Source organism: Schistocerca cancellata, chromosome 5, assembly GCF_023864275.1.
Source record: "Schistocerca cancellata isolate TAMUIC-IGC-003103 chromosome 5, iqSchCanc2.1, whole genome shotgun sequence".
In the NCBI taxonomy this organism is placed as follows: domain Eukaryota; kingdom Metazoa; phylum Arthropoda; class Insecta; order Orthoptera; family Acrididae; genus Schistocerca; species Schistocerca cancellata.
In genome coordinates, this window is record NC_064630.1 from 342,523,112 (window position 1) to 342,541,391 (window position 18,280).

General features: G+C 45.5%; 1 protein-coding gene across 2 annotated transcripts in view; it reads right to left on the reverse strand.

Moving 5' to 3' along the window:
• Positions 1 to 558: 558 nt before the first annotated feature.
• Positions 559 to 18,280, reverse strand: part of LOC126187744 (zinc finger protein Noc-like) — a 125,409-nt gene continuing 107,687 nt past the window's right edge. For both annotated transcript variants that reach the window (XM_049928996.1, XM_049928995.1), the window contains one exon: positions 559 to 4,637. In XM_049928996.1, coding sequence (XP_049784953.1) covers positions 3,273 to 4,637 — 1,365 coding nt within the window. In that variant the 3' untranslated portion in view covers positions 559 to 3,272. The remainder of the gene's footprint in view (positions 4,638 to 18,280) is intronic.

Sequence of the window (18,280 nt, forward strand, 5' to 3'; positions counted from 1 at the left end):
CACAATTACCAGTTATTTCTCACTTTTCATCTGACCGATTGACGTCGTCTTCTAATTTGATTAATTCTGTGCTAACGCCGTACATTTTTCTTGTGTGTCATTTCTCATATCCTACATGGACGTATTTTGGGCCTTGCTACATTGAAAGACGTTGCTGACATGCCGCCTTCGTCGTCGTCGTCATGTTAATGATGTCAGCTACCGCATAGGTACTACCCATACTGTAACCTTAACTCGCTAACGGTGACTGGTTAGATGTCAGACGACAACAGAACTTTCGACTGAATCAGATACAAAGTATTTCAAGCACTACTGTAAAACTCATGATGAGGTTTTTGGGTACCTAATTCTAACAAAGTCGCGAGATTTGTGAGCACTTTTACGTATATATCGTTCGAAGAGTGACAGAGCTAAACGAACTTCACTGGCAGCTACGTTTACTTCTTGTGTCGATACTTTATGTTTAAATAATAATATTTCGTATTGCAGTTTGTTTCATTATTTTCCTTGGCTTTTACTGTGGTAGATCGAAAGAATTAACTATTTTACAGATTTAAATTATTTATTTTCATATCGCACACATCCAAAATAACATAGAGCGATAAAAAATTAGGTTCATTAGCTTTGGCTACATTATGAATCAAGTAGAGTAGACAATTATACACGAAAGTACATGAACAATTACATGCATCTCAGGTAATAGTCACGAGCTAGACATTAAGACTGCAGTATTTGAACAGCTCAGAAGCATTATCTGCATCCAATGATAATGTCCCTTTCATTCCTGTGGACTGTTGATGGAGTAAACAACGCTATGCACATTTGGTTTTTTCTGAGTATTTCTACCAAGAAATTTAACAAAACATTATCACCTACAGATTATCAACCAATATTCATTATTACAATTTTTCAACACAGTTCCGTAGTGAACATTTGTCTCAGTATCATGTAGTTCATAAAATGTGCAGCGTACTTGCTAAATTCAACAACATCGCTAAAATATTTCACTATAAACCTTTAATTATGACTACAATATAGTCCAACTAAGATATGGAAACTTAAGTGGACATCTCAGAAAGAAGACATCTTCAAATCAGGAAGTGAAGTACCATAATTTGTCAAATACCTAAAACAAGTGGTATGACAACTTCAAAAACACATGCTGAGTAGTTCTGAATGTTCTTCATTGGAGGGCACATTGGTGAATTATACAGGAATTTCTTTTATCACTTTTTATAACGATGGTAGACTAAGATTGCAGTGCGACGAAAGAAAATATCTTTTATCGTATAATGAAGTGCGTTACTTGAGAAAAGTTCCACTGTGATTCCAGACTCAATGAATACAACGTTCAACGTATCGTGACCAGTGGGGTAACTTTAGGTTACTGCGACTGCAGTCATTTTGAAAGGAACTCACACCTGAGCCAGATTCCCAGTAGCGTATCTTCTCCACTTCTATATATGCAATATGTCTTAACAAGTCCGTATATATATTTGAACAGAACGAGAAGCAAACACTTTCAGTCCAATATGCATTAAATATACATTTGTTCGCTTGCCTCAGTCTTTGAATAAAGAATAGTTTTTAAAACCTACAGACAATGACCACACACGTGCATGAGTTCTGGCGGACTTTTGGCATTTGTGGACATCACCCAGTAAGTAATGTCCTCGCGTGGAAGTTGCTGTTCGCAAATTCACCGATCAGTGTGTAGTTACAGATGTAATCATTACTGTAAGAAGGTCGTTGCTCAAGAACTAGAGCTTTCTACCCCCTGACACAGATTCAACACAAAACAAACAGCAATTCAGGGCATGTTCTCAACTGTTTTCGTATCCAGACATTGCATGTTAATGTGCAGCCGGGAAGGGCTTTTTACCTGGTGTGAAACATGAAAAGATTAATTTCGGAGTAGTTTCTGCATTAACTAATTAAGTTTATTATAAAACGTAATCGAGAACCCAACTTCTTACGAGCTTGTACGGGTGTTGGTGTACCAATAATTAAGCACAGTAAGTACTTACACTAATACCTCAAAGAATGTTCTGCGATATGTCAAAGATTTTACACCTGGGACACCTCCTGTGGACAAAGTTTGGTAAACATTACTTTTGACTGTAGAACGTGAGAGTAATCATCCCACGAAACGCTTCTGCTAATTCCAGAGAACTGAAATGAAGCATAATAATTAATGTTTATGCCCACCTCCCACCACCTTGACTAAAGTTATTTCACCTATACGTAAAATATACGTTACACAGTGCCACAGAAGTATATATTTTCAAGGTGGTTATTTAGTTTACGACCTTTAATATGCAGATGTTTTGTCCGATGAAGTACGCTATGACGAAAATGAAAGGGGAATTCTTTCAGTATGATATAATATGATCGAAAAAGGTTTACACAAAGATAGTAATTTTAGTTTGTAGTTGGATCCTCAACAAGAAAATCTTATACAACAACAATGACCGACACAAAGAGCTACCAAAAAGAGCTACTCTCACCCGTAGTGCCTGCCACAGCAATTTTTAAATGGCTGTGCGTTGGGTGGAATACAAGTGAGAACTTATCACTAAAGCAGGTTGTTGTCGAGGTTCACTACGGGTTGATGGTCTAGGGACTTTTGGACAAGAGGATCGTATGGATATACCAAAACTGCATCCGCAGGTATGAAAAACATCAACCGGTGAAGAAGTGGTGGTGATGGTGGTGGTGCAATGAATAGCTGAAGGTATAGAGGATGTAAACAGAGACTGAAGACAAAAGTAGTTACTCGTACAGTACCTAAAAAATTAATGATGAATAAAATAGCTGGAAATGATACAATTTGTGGTATTCATTAAATCGTGCTCAGTCATATTGCATTTAAATACATTTCACAGTACGAATTATGCAGCAAATTTAACTGTACAGTCATTGTACTAGCAGTTTTATATAACGAGTATCTTTGATCATATTGGCAAAGGTCTTGCTAGGATAAATATTCATTGAGAAAGTCAGCTGTAAACATGAGATATGTCTCATCAATTATAGCGAACACTGTGTTGTAAAGTGAAAAATCATTCCAGTGTACAAGGCATTCAGTACTTTAATGTACAATCGTTATTCCCGTCCTCACTGATTTTAAGTACCAGTGAAGTAATTGCCACTCGGACGAGCCATGTCACTTGCTCAGACTCCTCAGTATACACTTTGGTTACATTAATATTCACAAGTGTCCCGTAGCTTCCACGGGGGACGATTTGAAGCGCGATCGGCGGACCGCCAATTCACGGGTGCCGCTGTCCGTAGAGCGAGTAGGGCGAGAAGTAGGGCGGCAGTCCCGGGTGAGGGTGCAACGGGAACCCCGGCGGCAGCAGGGCGCCCGGGGTCGGCTTGCCGTAGGGGTGGTACCGCGCCGTCGCCAGCGGGCTGAGGGGCGGCGTGGGGTAGGCGCGGTGCGCGAACAGCGGAGACACCGCTGCCTCCGTATGCGAGCGCAGGTGCTGCAGCAGCTCCTCCGACGTGGCAAACCTCTTGCCGCAGTAGCCGGACGCGGCAGCGGCCGCCGCAGCGGCCGAGCCATCGGCGGCGGAAGAGGCGGAGGGCGCGGCGCTGCCGATCCAGTTGCAGACGTACGGCAGGTGCGATGCGAGAGCCGCGAGCTGCGCGTGCGCAGTGGCGTAGGCGGCGGCGGCCGCGGCGGCGGGCAGGAAGGCCGCCTTGCCGGCGTGGTCGCACTGCGCGCAGCCCCCCGGGCACCCCTTGCCGGCGCCCGCCGTCGACGACGCCGCTGCCGCCGCCAGGAGCTGTGAACTGAGCTGGCAGCCGGTGCAGTACGGGTCCCTGCACACGGGGACGAGCGTGTCGACGCCGGACGGCGTCTTCATGCGCGCGTAGCTCACGTAGGGCGAGCCCTTGAGGTGGGCCGCGGCGCCGCCTCCGGCCGCGGCTGCTGCCGCCGCCATCAGGTCGACGGGGAAGTGGGGAAAGGCGCCGAGGTACGAGGCGGTCGGCTTGAAAGTGCCTAGCGGCATGTCCTTCAAAGACGCGGTAGGGTCGAGCAGGCTGGACGCCACCGGACTGAATCCCACCTTGGTCGTCGCAGCCAGCGGACTCTCCGACGACGACTTTGCGTCAGACGCCGCGCTGCTGGCGGCGGCGACAGCTGCCGCCGCCGCAGCAGCAGCAGCGGCGCCGGCTGGCGTCTTCCGGCCGACCACCGGCGAAGACCTGGGCGAGGAGGCGCTCTGGTTGCTGGCGCAGCGGCCGCCGCTCTTGGTGGACGCGGGCGTCCTCACCCGGGCAGAACCGTTCCCACCGCCGCTCGTGGCACCCGCGCGGTCCTCCTGCGGCGATCCAGTCTTGTCTCGTTGTTGGTGGTGCTGCTGCGTCACTGAAGACTCGTACGGCTTGAAGCTCGATTTGACGCTCAAGTCGCTGCCCGCCGAAGACGCCGGCGAAGACTTGTCGCGCGCCCCGCCACTCCCACTGGTGGACGAGTCATTCTTCACCGTGGAGGTGGAGGACGAGGACGACTTCGAGGACGGCTGCTTCTCCAGCGGCGGGATCAGAGGCTTGCTGCTAGGCGAGTCTGCGCCGATCTGGCTGCACGTCTGCGCCAACAGGGCCAGAGGACTCTTCTTCGCATCGAGCTGTTGAGGAAAGAAAGGAACAGTATTAATGAAGTTCCTCTGAAGGCTGCCAGCAGACCATGAGCAAGCAATTGCACGTAATAAAGTTAACAGTGATACAATGACAGTTAAGATCTGTGACATCAAAGCAAGTCAGATGTATACATTTCACTTGGTGACTGGTTTCAGTCTCCTACAAGACTATCATCACACAATTTACTTTACTGGAGACGTAAAAAGCATAAAATATGTGGCTCGTATACATCCCGGGGTGAAGCAGCCTGCTTTGAAGACGGGTATGGAACACTGCTTAGCGGAGCTCAGTTGCTTATGGTTTCATGGTGAAGCTTTGCTCACCGCCGTCTGCATAACGTTAACAGAAGCTATAGTAGAGAGCCCTTACGACAAGCTGTGAAAATTGTGTGTGAACGTTTATTTTTGTAAGTTTGGGATACAAGAAGTAAACAAAGTTGAATATCTTCAACATTTCGCGGCCGTGTCAGCAACTGTTTAAATTTTAATTTTAATTATTAACAACCTCAGTTGCACCGTTTACCTAGAATTTACCTAGGTTTCAGTTGGGAAACCCAACCTTCTTCAGAATAACAGTAACTACCGTCTTCAGAATAACAGTAGTTATCATTTGTCCATAGTTATTCTGAAGAAGGTTTGGTTATCCCTACTGAAACCTAGGTAAATTCTAGGTAAACGGTGCAAGTGAGGCTGTTAATAATTAAAATTAATATACATAGTTTACGTGCATTAGTACATCTACATCCACACTCCGCAAGCCACCTGACGGTGTGTGGCGGAGGGTACCTTGAGATAAGACTGTCTAATTTCAGTATGTAATACCCACACAGGTGCTTGTATCAACGTACGTGTGTGTGTGTATGTGTGTGAGTGAGAGAGTGAGAGAGAGAGAGAGAGAGAGAGAGAGAGAGAGAGAGAGTGAGAGTGACGGTTGATAGGACGCTAATTGGCCATCAAGAATACAAATGCGAGTCGGTATGATCCGCTGTCAGCAAAAGACGTTGCGGCATCCAGTCGGGAGCAGTATGGTAGACTATGAGCATTATCTGCAGTTGCCTTTTACATATACATATGCAAAACACACAGCTTGCTGGCCAACAGTGTGACAGTGCTATTATCAACTTTATCGCTCGTTTTACGTTAATATTTAATTCTTCAGTGCAACCTCGACGTACAAATTGTTTCTTATCTGCACGAAATGTGTGCTGCTTTCTGTAACCCGTATTCAAGATGTCATGTCTTAAACAATCGATTTGGAAGAAATGACATTGGTTTTTTAAACTATAATTTTACAGTTATTTTACTTAAACAGTAAATCAGGCAGCTAGAACATTTATGTGCACTAAAACGACAGTCGCAGATAACAACGTCTATAACTGAAGGCAGTGCTTATTGATTTCCATACTGCTCCCGACTGGATGCCCCAACATCCTTGGCTGACGTAGGAGCATGTAGTCTCGCATTCCTTCATTCGTCTCCTTAGTGCCAGCTGGTGTCCTATTAACTGTCTTTGTCAAGCTGATACAAGCATCTGTAGAGAGCAACATGTACTGAAGTGAGCCAGTGTCATTTGTCGAGATGTTATCTCTTTCATAAGGGTTTAAAACGTAAGTGTTTCATGCATATTCCTAATATCCCTAGTTGTTCATACGCCTTTAACTTACAACAATGTACGAATACAAACAGTTCTCACATATTAGGGTAATGCTCTCTACTATTGGCGGCGATATGCAGAAGGCTTAGACCGGAGGTTTCACAATTAAACCACGAGCGGCTTAGCTCCACTAAGAAATGTTTCAAACTCCGTGCGACCTGCTCCTGCTGTTACGAAGGATATACCAATCATTTATTTTCAGTCACTTTACTTCTGTGATTGCATTCATTCATCGACCACTTACAGTATATTATGCACTTACTTTCAGAGTAAAAAAATGGTAGGTTGATGATCTTATTAGATACCGAAACCAGTCTTCAGCTGAAATAGACAACTTCTATGCGCTTTGGGCTGTTTTATTGAAATCATTTTAATATAATTGTAACGATCGCTTTGTTTCCTCAAAGACACTGGTCGAACAAACTCTTTTTGTTCTAACTAATCGAGTTTTTACTATGTTCGCGCCCAAGAGCGGTTCCTAGTTACAGGCTCTGTGCGGCGTTGTACGGTAGTTACACGGGTACTCAATAACTGAGAAGACATGGTGGTGTAGCAATGAAATAGTTGGTAGTATGAGTTTGTCACTGTAATGACCTTAGGTTGGCATCACTGGTATGAGCTGATCGCGGCTCACGGATAAAAATGTGCGCCCTCGGTAGCTGAGAGGTCAGCGCGACAAGGGCCCGCGTTGGATATTTCCTTCGCTTAGGGACTGGGTGTTGCGTTATCATCTTTTCATCCCCATCGACGCACAAGTCGCCGAAGTGGTGTCAAATCTAAAGACTTGCACCCGGCGAACGGTCTACCCGACGGGAGGCCCTAGTCACTCGACATTTACATTTTACGGTTAAGAGGCATTTTGTTTATAACCTCAGTATTGTATTTAATGATGATGCATCTGCTTTAAGTTTCCACATTCGTTGAAAAACGTTCAGTGATACGGTTTTTGGTTTCTAAAAGAGAGAAACCGGTTAAAATCAGCTCTGGAATGATTTTACTGTTTGGTGAAAGTTGTATGAACCGCTGAAAAATTTCGTAAGTGGGTAGAGCAGCTCAAAAAGGGTCGAATATTAGGGACTGAAGAGCAACGTTCTGGACGGCCTGATGAAGTGTCAACTTCCTCGCTTTAAATCCACACTGACGACGTTATTCGTGATGACCGACGTGTTATAGTTCAACATACAGCAAAAAATGCTGTAGTTAGTGTTGGCACAGTTCATGAAGTTATCAGTACAAGTTCAAGTACAACGGAACAGGTGCAAGGTGGGACCGAAAGAGTTAGCACAACAACCAAGGAAAGAAGACGCAAAGCGTTTACAGACTATGCCTATGAAAGGGAAGGTGACCCTTTTTCTAAACAAGATTGTAACGTGTGACGAAAATTGGGTTCACAATTTCGAAGAAGAGTTCAACAGATAGACCATGGAATGAAAGCACACCAGCTCGCATGTCCGAAAGAAATTCGGAACGCAAGCATCAGCGGGAGAAGTCACATTGACCGTGTTTCGAGATGCTCAAGGTATCGTCTTTTGAGATTATTTGGATCATCATCGTACAATAAACAGTGCCTACTACTCAGACATGCTGCTGAACAAAATAAAGCTAACAGTGAGAGGAAAACATCGCGGATCTCTAAGAAAAAAGGTGTTATTGCTGCACGACAAAACTCGCACTCAAATCGCCAAGCTGACCCAAGAAACCATTGAAAAAATGTGTTGGTGCATACAACCTTCCTACTCGGATTTTCATTTATTTTTACCACTCACTGTGGCAACACGTGGAAAATAGCTCAGCAACAATGAGGTGGCCCAACAATTTGTGGGAAAGGGTCTCAAACAACAAGACAAAAATTTCTTTTCATCAGGTATAAGAAAAGTGCTTCAGCATTGGAGTAGATGTATTAATATTAGTGGGGATTATGTCGAAATGTTGTAAGAGTCAGTTTGTAAAATGTAGTTTTTTGTGTATAAATCTGCCTGTAAGTATGCATTGTCCTTCGTGCATTAAAATGTATTTTTTCGTATTCTATCATCTAATTTGTCAGAAGCATTTCGAATATTATCCAAGCCGATTAAAATAACGGCAGAAAACCGGTTTTACAAGTGTTGATGTCAAGTGGTAATATTCAAAGAGGTAGTAGCCACTCTTAAGGCTGCATCTTAAAATGCCATCACCTTCATGTATCAACGGTTTGACGGCTTCACTCCTATGGAGAAGCAGCTGTTATGGTCTCTAAGAGGACTGAGCTAGCTAACTATATAGGAATCGTACCATCACTATCATAACTTTTCCTCGTTCCACTGACTGCAAAGAAGGGGAAGCAGAATGGAGGAACTTCCATCCTCGATACCTTGTCTCCGTGTCTCTCGCTGTGCTCTAACGTTACTCAAGGCTGTGAAACTATTTAAGGTACTTCCTTGTTTTAGGCATTGTAAGTCCTCTCTAGAGTAGTGAAAAAATGTGAAGTTTGTTTATGTCCAGCAAGCGTGCGCTACAATACGGCAAGTGTCACCACCTAGCGAGAGTTTTACGAGCTACTAAACTGCAGCACTTTGCGTTGTTAACTCTTTCACTGTGTGTCAACGGAAGTTGGTTGATAAAGTGAATTTTCTAAGACAGTTTTTACTGACACCACATGAGATGCATTTTGACGGTCCTCACAACACTTACATAAGAAAGAAATGCCAAAAAGACTTATTTCAGACCACACCTGAAGGGTCAATAAAATCGTAAGTACTCTCGGTGACTCGAGATATTGAAGACATTGGTGATAGGTTCTCAGGTTTCCCCGGTGTGTAAACTGTAACTGGTGTCTGTTCTATGCTCATTGTTTAGTGGTGATGACCGGTACTTACCACTGGGCAACGACAGGAAATTACTCAGCCTAAAGAAGCTCGGTGAAATTTTAACAAAACATATCGTCGCTAATTTACGTATTCGTACACAGACAGGTAACTGACGAACTTGTTCTTTCACGTTTAATGACAGAAGGCGACAGCGGTCACATTAGATGATACTAGACAGTTAGAAGGTGGTCTACGCTCTGCTCCAAAGCTCCAGTGCGTACAATATTAATGAACCTCGTGCTACTCTACAAATATCCGTTGAGTGTTCGTAGTAGCCCGTCTTCGAACATCAGAAGATAAGGCGACAAATACCCCGTTTACGTGAGGATTGAATTTGAGTTCCCTCTCCATAAGCCGTGTGAGTGGTTCTCAGGGAGGAGGAATATTTTTTATCTATACACTTACGGGTCTCCCTCCACTTCCACTACGATGGCTTATCACCCAGGTACCAATACTATACAAATTCCTGTCAAATTTTCACACGCTTTACTGTAAGTGTTTCGTGTACTTCGTGTTAAGTAGCATTCTGTGACACAGTGCACCCTCCCTCACACAATGCATGGTGATTTGAAAAGCATAAATGTTAATATTCCATCAACATTTACATCAATTCTACTTAAGTATTTCAATGCTTCCAGAATGAGATTTTCACTCTGCCGCAGAGTGTGCGCTGATATGAAACTTCCTGGCAGATTAAAACTGTGTGCCGGACCGAGACTCGAACTCGGGACCTTTGCCTTTCGCGGGCAAGTCCTCTACCAACTGAGCTACCCAAGCACGACTCATGCCCCATCCTCACAGCTTTACTTCTGCCAGTACCTCGTCTCCCACCTTCCAAACTTAACAGAAGCTCTCCTGCGAACCTTACAGAACTAGCACTCCTAAAAGAAAGGATATAGCTTTATTTCAATGCCGTTTATCCTGTAGACAAAAATAACGGTTGGTTCAAGTGGCTAGGAGCACTATGGGACTTAACATCTTAGGTCATCAGTCTCCTAGAACTTAGAACTACTTAAACCTAAGTAACCTAAGGACATCACACATATCCATGCCCGAGGCAGTATTCGAATCTGCGACCGTAGCAGTCCCGCGGTTCCGGACTGCAGCGCCTAGAACCGCACGTCCACCGAGGCCGGGGAAAATAACGGTTGCTTCGTCTTTCAAATGAATGAGTAATGTTTGTCAAAAAACATGTTTCAGCTACCTGTATTACACAGCAGCAACAGCAAATATAGAAAGGTAAATCATAATTCCGTAGGGGTAGAAAGTGTAAATATCAAGGTAACTTAAAAGAATGATCGCTAAACACAACATATTCCAAAATATTTGTATTTAAAAAGAGTTATCTGTCATGTCTGCGTAGATCCCTAATGAGACCTAAATCAAGTAACTGGAACATATTAGGTTAAAAATAATAAGAACGCAGTTGTAAAAAACGATTACCATTCATTCGTATCTAAAAGATCAATATGGTTTACTTATTATGCATTTAATATTCTGTATATATTTGCGATTTATATTATATCACTCTTTACGTGTTCTGCAGGGGTTGACATTTACTGCCATGAGAGAGAACAAAGCGAGGAGGCAGCGGTTTACAACTGAACATCTTAGGTCATCTGTCCCCTAGAACTTAGAACTACCTAAACCTGACTAACCTAAGGACAGCACACACAGCCATGCCAGAAGCAGTATTCGAACCTGCGACCGTAGCAGCAGCGCGGTTCCGGACTGCAGCAAGTAAAAACCGCTCGGCCACAGCGGCCGAGTGTGCTTCTGTAACTGTGAAGGCTGAAACGAAATTTTAAGCGAACAGTATTTCACAGCTTCAGTCACATGATGGTAAGTCGAGAAAGGAAGCTTCGGTGCTGAAGTAACTACTGGTCTACCGAGTATGATCATGTTATTAAAACCTGTTTGGTAAACAGTACAGCAACTTTTCGTGGAACGCAATGACGTTTTCTAAACAGCCAAATTGCATAATGGGCTCCTGATTACCGCTTTCTTACACTGAAATGAAGACGTTGCTACATGCTCTTTCTGAACAGTCGACACCTCCAAATTTTTCCATTCCACGCAGCTCCCTTTTTCGGTGGAGCAGAGTAAGGCGGCTAGTAGACCTGCATACAGAAAAAAATACTTAAGGCTCACAGAGCCTTGTTGATCGTCGGGCGAGAAAGAAAGCGTCAGCTTCCATTTTTTTCCAGCGGACGTTTTTCATTAATTCAGCCGCCGTCTGCCGATGTCACGGCCGTGACAGGCTTATTTCGCCGTTGTTCCCCGCTAGGTGCGCTGGCCGCGGGGCAAGTCACGGCCCCGGCGCTCTGTGCCTTATTTCTTGTCCCCTCCCCTCTACAGCTCTGCCGCACAGAGGCTCGCCGACCCGAAAAGTGAGTCTCCTGAGTGGGGGGGGGGGGGGAGGGGAAGGGGGTGGAAACCCTTGTGGCTGTGGCGGTAGCACGAGTTAACGCAAACTCTTCCACCTCACTAATATTTTGTCCGGCTTTTTCTCCATCCCATTTTTTTTCCAAGATGAAAATCCGTTTACGTCGCAGTGACGGCCACGAGTCCGACAGCTGTCTCTCAGGCCCCGCTCACGTCCGATCGGCCGCGGCGGCGGCGGCGGCGGCGTCAGCGGCAGCGGGCAGAGCGCGGCTGACAGCCGGCCGTCAGCGGCGGGCAGCGACGGCGCGCCGTTGTACGCGATCTCCGTACGGCGCGCGCACAATGGCTCAAAGGACAATGGCGGCGGCGCTGACAGCGTCACGTTCGCGACGCACGGCCGATTGACAACGCCGATACGGCTCCCGCGGCGTTCGTTTTGAGCGCGGCGCGCTCACCTGCGCTCCTACTTATCGCGCTGCAGTCCTTTCCGTTTCTTTGTTCCCTCTGCGCTATCCTGCAAGCCGATGCAAACGCGCAGTAAGGCACATCGGTCGTGCTTTGTATCCCTAGACGGTGTAGTCTATGCACCTGCAGGGAAATAGCAAGCAGAGATATTTATAACTCGACAAGCGATTATTGAAGAAGTTACGGAAGGGCACACTATAAAAACAAATAGACATCCGGGTACGAGGAACGTTGAGTAGGGGAGAGCGGGGCAATGCCGTACAGCAGGGTAATACCATGGACCGCTTTATCCAGTTTCCCAGAGAGCGCAAAGAGCGCTGCATGGTGCTGCCACATAGCGGAAGTAACTATAATCAGAAGCAAAGGGGTCTATATCGTTCAACGGCGCAGACGTCTTCGACAATCGGTTTCGATTGATTTCGACTGTTTTCTTATAACATCTGAAGATAATAAGTCTAGAGGTGAGCGAAATATGTAATAGCAACAATATTTAAAGTAGCTCTATTTAATTACGCATTTCTTGATCTTCTTTTAAACATTAAATGTTAGACGTTAAATTTCGTGATTGTTGGGTTAGAATTTAAAATGCCAAGTCATGTTGTCTCGGGGCAATACCGTGCTTCGGGCACGGTATTGCCCTGTGGTGAACGGTATTGCTCCATATGGTAATTTCTTTTGGAATTTTCGTGAACTGTATATTTGGAAGAGTGTGAGTGTGTGTGTGTGTGTGTGTGTGTGTGTGTGTGTGTGTGTGTGGGTGTGTGTGTCATGTTACAGGTTTTCCTTGTGTAACGCATGTGACACAGCTGAAAACTATATTTGCGACTACTGCCATTAAAACAGAGGATAAATGTGTTCAAAGACAAGCTGACACCAAAATCCAATAATTTTGTTTTACCGGTAAAAGGATTTTCTGTCTTTAGAAACTTTAATACGTTGTAAATTTTGTGTGTTTCAATTCTAAATAAATTCTGAATTTCGAATTTCTTAATTTGATTTATTTTTTACAGAGTTTGTCATTTTATGAGCAATGCTGTATCATAAGATACAAGAATATAACACTTTTTTAAAACAGCTGTAGGAACGTAAATCGATGTAATATAGCAAACATTAAGCCATAAACGTGTGGGGCATTGAATTCTTGCCCAAAAAAGATGTTCAGCATTTCAATTGAGTTCGAAAAATACGAAATATTTGAAAAATGGCTTACGTGCACGGTATTTCCCCGCTATCTCCTAAGTGATGCAACACTTTCTTTCTGTAAAAGCAGGTTGGTTTTATTCACGATCGCAATACGATATACACGGATGAGCCAATGAAACTGGTATACCTACCAAATAACGTGTAGGACCCCCCGCGAGCACGCAGAAGTGCCTCAACACGACGTGGCATGCGCTCTACTAATATCTGAAGTAGTGCTGGAGGGAACTGACACCACGAATCCAGCAGGGATGTCGATAAATTCGTGATAGTAAAAGGAGGCGAAGATCTGTTCTGAACAGCACGTTGCAGGGCATCCCAGATATGCTCAATTATATTCATGCGTGACGAGTTTTATGGCCAGTGGAAATGTATAAACTCAAAAGTGTTTGTCTGGAGCCACTCTGTAGCAATTTTGCATCTGCGAGGTGTAGCTTTGTCCCGCTAAAATTGTCCAAGTTCGTCGGAATGCACAATGGACATCAATGGATGCAGGTGATCAGACAGGATACTTAGGTACGTGTCACCTGTCAGAGTCGTATCTAGGCGTATCGGAGGTCCCGTATCACTCCAGCTGCAGACCCCCCTCACCAGTACAGACCTACCAGCTTCAATAGTCCCCTTCTGACATGCCGGGTCCATGGATTCACGAGGTTGTCTCCATACCCAAACTCGTCCATCCGCTCTACACAATTCGAAACGAGACCCGTCCGACCAGGCAACAAGTTCGCAGTCGGGGTTGACTGGCCCGAGCGAGACCTTTGTGTCGTGCAGTCATCAAGGGTGCACGAGTGGGCCTTCGGCTCCGAAAGACCGTATCGATGCTGTTTCGTTGAATGGTTCGCTCGCTGAGACTTGATGGTCCAGCACTCGAATCTGCAGCAGTATGTGAAAGGGTTGCACTTCTGTCACACTGAACGATTCTCTTCAGTCATCGTCGTTGGTCCAGTTCTTGCAGGATCTTTTCCGGCTGCAGCGATGTCGGGATTTGATGTTTTACCGGATTCCTGCTATTCACGGTTCAGTCCCTACCTCGGATATGATGTGTCCCATCGCTCATCCGCCGACTACAACACCACATTCTAACTCAAATTTTGTTAACGTGCCATTGAAGCAGCAGTAACCGATCTCTCAACTGCGTCAGACAATTGTCTTATACAGGTGTTGGAGAGCGCAGCGCCCTATTCTGCCTGTTTACGTATCTCTGCATTTGAATATGCATGCTTATACCAGTTCCTTTGGCGCTTCAGTGTCCTATTCCTGCTGTTTAGATTACAAAAACCATCATTTCAAATTAATCTCCATTCAATGCGACGATCATTTTGTCACCTTACTGGGAGGGCTGGTATGACACTGTACCACACCACGGGTCAAATCTGTAGCCAACGTCATCCTGCATCAATAATCTCCCTATCACCCACATACTACTTCCACCGAGTGCATCCTTCACTGGGCAAAAAAAGAGGGAAGTCGGAAGTTGTGGAATCTGGAATGTGAGGTAAATGAGGAAGACTTGTGTGAGGTCTTGCGATGTTATGGAGAAGGAGAATTTCGTTTGCATTCTTGTGGCGATGTACGGCTTCTTCAATTTCCTGGGGACAGCACAATACACTTCTGTGTTGACCGTTGCACCACGAGGGAGGACACCAAACAGAATAACCCCTTTGGAGTACCAGAAAAACGTCGGCATGTCTACCTGCTGAAGGCGCGGTTGTGAACTTTTTCTTCTGAGGAGAGTGAGTGTGCCTCCACTCCATGGACTGCCGTTTTGTTTCGGTTCGAAGTGATGAACGCATGGTTCAACGTCTGTAACGGTGTTCAACAAAAGATTGTCACGATCAGCCCTGTAACGCGCAAGCATTTCCTCAGATATCGTCTTTACTCGCTATAGTCTTCTGCTGGGCAACGAGGAATCCAGTAGGAGCACATCTTTGAATTCCCCAGCTGTTGGACGAGTGTGTCAGCACTACCAGCACATACGTCCAACTGTACAGCCAGGCGTCTGTGATCTGTCCACCACCTCCAGTGAGAGTGTCCGCCCGTTCCAGCATTGCAGGAGCAACAGCTGCGCGCGGCCGCCAGGCACGTAGAAGATCGGACGGGTTTGCCGTATCGGCCTTCGATACGATTTAAGGCTACAGCTTTGGACGATTAACACCATCATCTCTGTCAGGAGATGACCGTCGGTCGGCAGCGCAATCTGCTTCTTACATAATGGCGTTGTTGTCGGTAGGGTGAGATTGCTTGGATTTCTAACTTCTAAAATGAAATTTTTAGAACGAAGGTACTCTCCCACAGATAAATCTCCTGTAAGTGGCATTAAGTTTTAACAGGGATGATGATTATAATCTCAGTGGTGCCTGGAGAAGAACACTTGGAGCATCTTGAAGTAAATTCAACCAAAAATCGTAACTTAATGGGATAGGTGATGCTGGGGTTGGTGTCCGCTTTCAGCGGCCGCCCAGTTGGGGAGTGGTCATACCATCACATTACCGTATTCCTGCATTGGTGCGTGTGAATCCTGACCTCCAAGTACCGCCACTGTCGATGCAAGACAGAATTCCAAGCGACATCACAGGACTAATGACCAACTTCAGTGCCACTATAACAAAAGCAGACTCCACTCTCCAGGCCTTTAGTCATCTCCTGACGAAAGATATGGTGTTTTTAACCTTTGAAGGCTCGAATTTTAATTACGGTTGGATGTAGTCTAAACGCTGACAAGATTTTATACAAGGGCTAGCTGTACCCATCTGCACATTGCTGTGGCTCAGTAGGGTTAACTGGAAATCGAATCTAAGAGAAATCGTGCATTTTGAATGTGAATGGGAACCGAATGTACGTCCTGGTCTCCTCCTCCCCCCTCCCCCATCTCTCTTCCCACGCTCTGTCCATTTCTTTCCCCACACTCTGTCGCCTTGAGCTTTGATTATTGCTATTGAAAATTCAGATTCTGTAGCAGTATTCTAATCATAAACCGGTAAGCCAGAAATACAACTTTCTCGCTTTCTGTGAAAATTGTCTGAGAGGACGAAAACAATCAGCTCCACACTGTTGCACATAGAAGTTATGTTTAAAAATGTACGTAACGACAAACAATATTAACGGGAGAAACAATTCAGCTAATGGTTTAAATACCCTATTGTTCTAGCACACTGGACTCGCATTCGGGAGGACGACGGTTCAATCCCGCGTCCGGCCATCCTGATTTAGGTTTTCCGTGGTTTCCCTAAATCGCAACAGGCAAATGCCGGGATGGTTGCTTTGAAAGGGCACGGCTGACTTCCCTCCCCGTCCTTCCCTAATCCGATGAGACCGGTAACCTCGCAGTTTGGTCTCTTCCCCTAAAAACAACCCAACCCTTTTGTGAAATGGCTCTGAGCACTATGGGACTTAACATCGTAGGTCATCAGTCCCCTAGAACTTAGAACTACTTAAACCTAACTAACCTAAGGACCTCACACAACACCCAGCCATCACGAGGCAGAGAAAATCCCTGACCCCACCGGGAATCGAACCCGGGAACCCGGGCGTGGGAAGCGAGAACGCTACCGCACGACCACGAGATGCGGGCGCCCAACCCTGTTGTTGTACTGCCTGTAACAAAGGAGACAACACCGCATATCTAAGAAGAGCATTATCTGTCTCGTAGTCGGTTTTACCAGAAAGGCTATACATGTTTACAGAAGATTCATGTAGTCTGATCAGAATTATTTGATACTTGACGCTTCACGCGTTCGAGTTGGTTTCTTCTATCCAAGGATCTACCCACGTCACGGCAATGGGCATGTGAAACACTGCTGAAATTTTGAACAGTATGAGCTTGAAAATGACAAGCCATCTACCCATTACGTAGTACACGTTATCATTTACCGTTTGCGTCTGACCACTGATACGCCATTGTTGCTGCACATGATGACTGAGAACGAACACAATTTGTCACTCATCGTTCTGAAAACAGTTTTTCGAAGTAAATTCGAATTGTTGTTTCCAGAACATTGTTGCACCATGTACTTTACCTATATGAAACATCACTAACAGCTTTTTTCTGTTTTTGATTTTTGTAACTTTCGAGCACCAAAGAAATGCTGTTTGTAGACACAGACACTATTAGTTAAAATAGAATGGCGTAAAACGGCAGGGTGGTAAATAAAACGTTCAGTTCTGGCGTATTACGACAGCTACCGTTGATCCAGTTGAGTACCGTTTTGTATTACCCACCAGATCTAGCAATATTATTGTAGGTGTTATTCTGGAAGGAAGCAGGAGTCAGTCACAATAATTTTTCAACACTTTCCAGTCACTAATACCTGGAAAGTTACCGATACTTTACGTCAGATGCGTGGTTAGTGCTATACCGGAGACCTTCGCAAAAGCGATCGGCAACCTTTCTGGCAGCTCGGGCGCGTGCAGCATACATGGTCCCTGCAAGCCTCAGCGTCACGAACTCGCCACGTCGCAGTTACCGACGGGCACCAGGAGACGCGGCGGTACCAGCGCTAGCAGAAGCAGTCTCTTCCCAGGGACCTACTCGCGTCCGCCACACGCGTGACCAGAAAATAGTGCCGCGAGTATTCCGCCGCCGGCCGCTGCAAAGGTCGGCGCCAGAGCTGCACAGGTCAGTTCTTCCAACTTTGAGCGTCTCTCATAGCCTCCGGGAGGGTGCTATTCACCCCATCATTTTGGGATGCTCTAGAAGGCCATCGTAATGACCGACGCCGCTAAATCCAGCATTCGTCGTGACCGTACCCAAAAGAGACTTTTCTCTCCCTGTGATGGTGTTATTCAGAACAGCTTCGTTCACTTAGAATATTTTCCATGGGATGTCTTTGTTCATGAAGGTCCTGATTGTGTTACTCTGGCAGACTCTGGAATCGTCCGCAGCTCGTGGTCGTGTGGTAGCGTTCTCGCTTCCCACGCCCGGGTTCCCGGGTTCGATTCCCGGCGGGGTCAGGGATTTTCTCTGCCTCGTGATGACTGGGTGTTGTGTGATGTCCTTAGGTTAGTTAGGTTTAAGTAGTTCTAAGTTCTAGGGGACTGATGACCATAGATGTTAAGTCCCATAGTGCTCAGAGCCATTT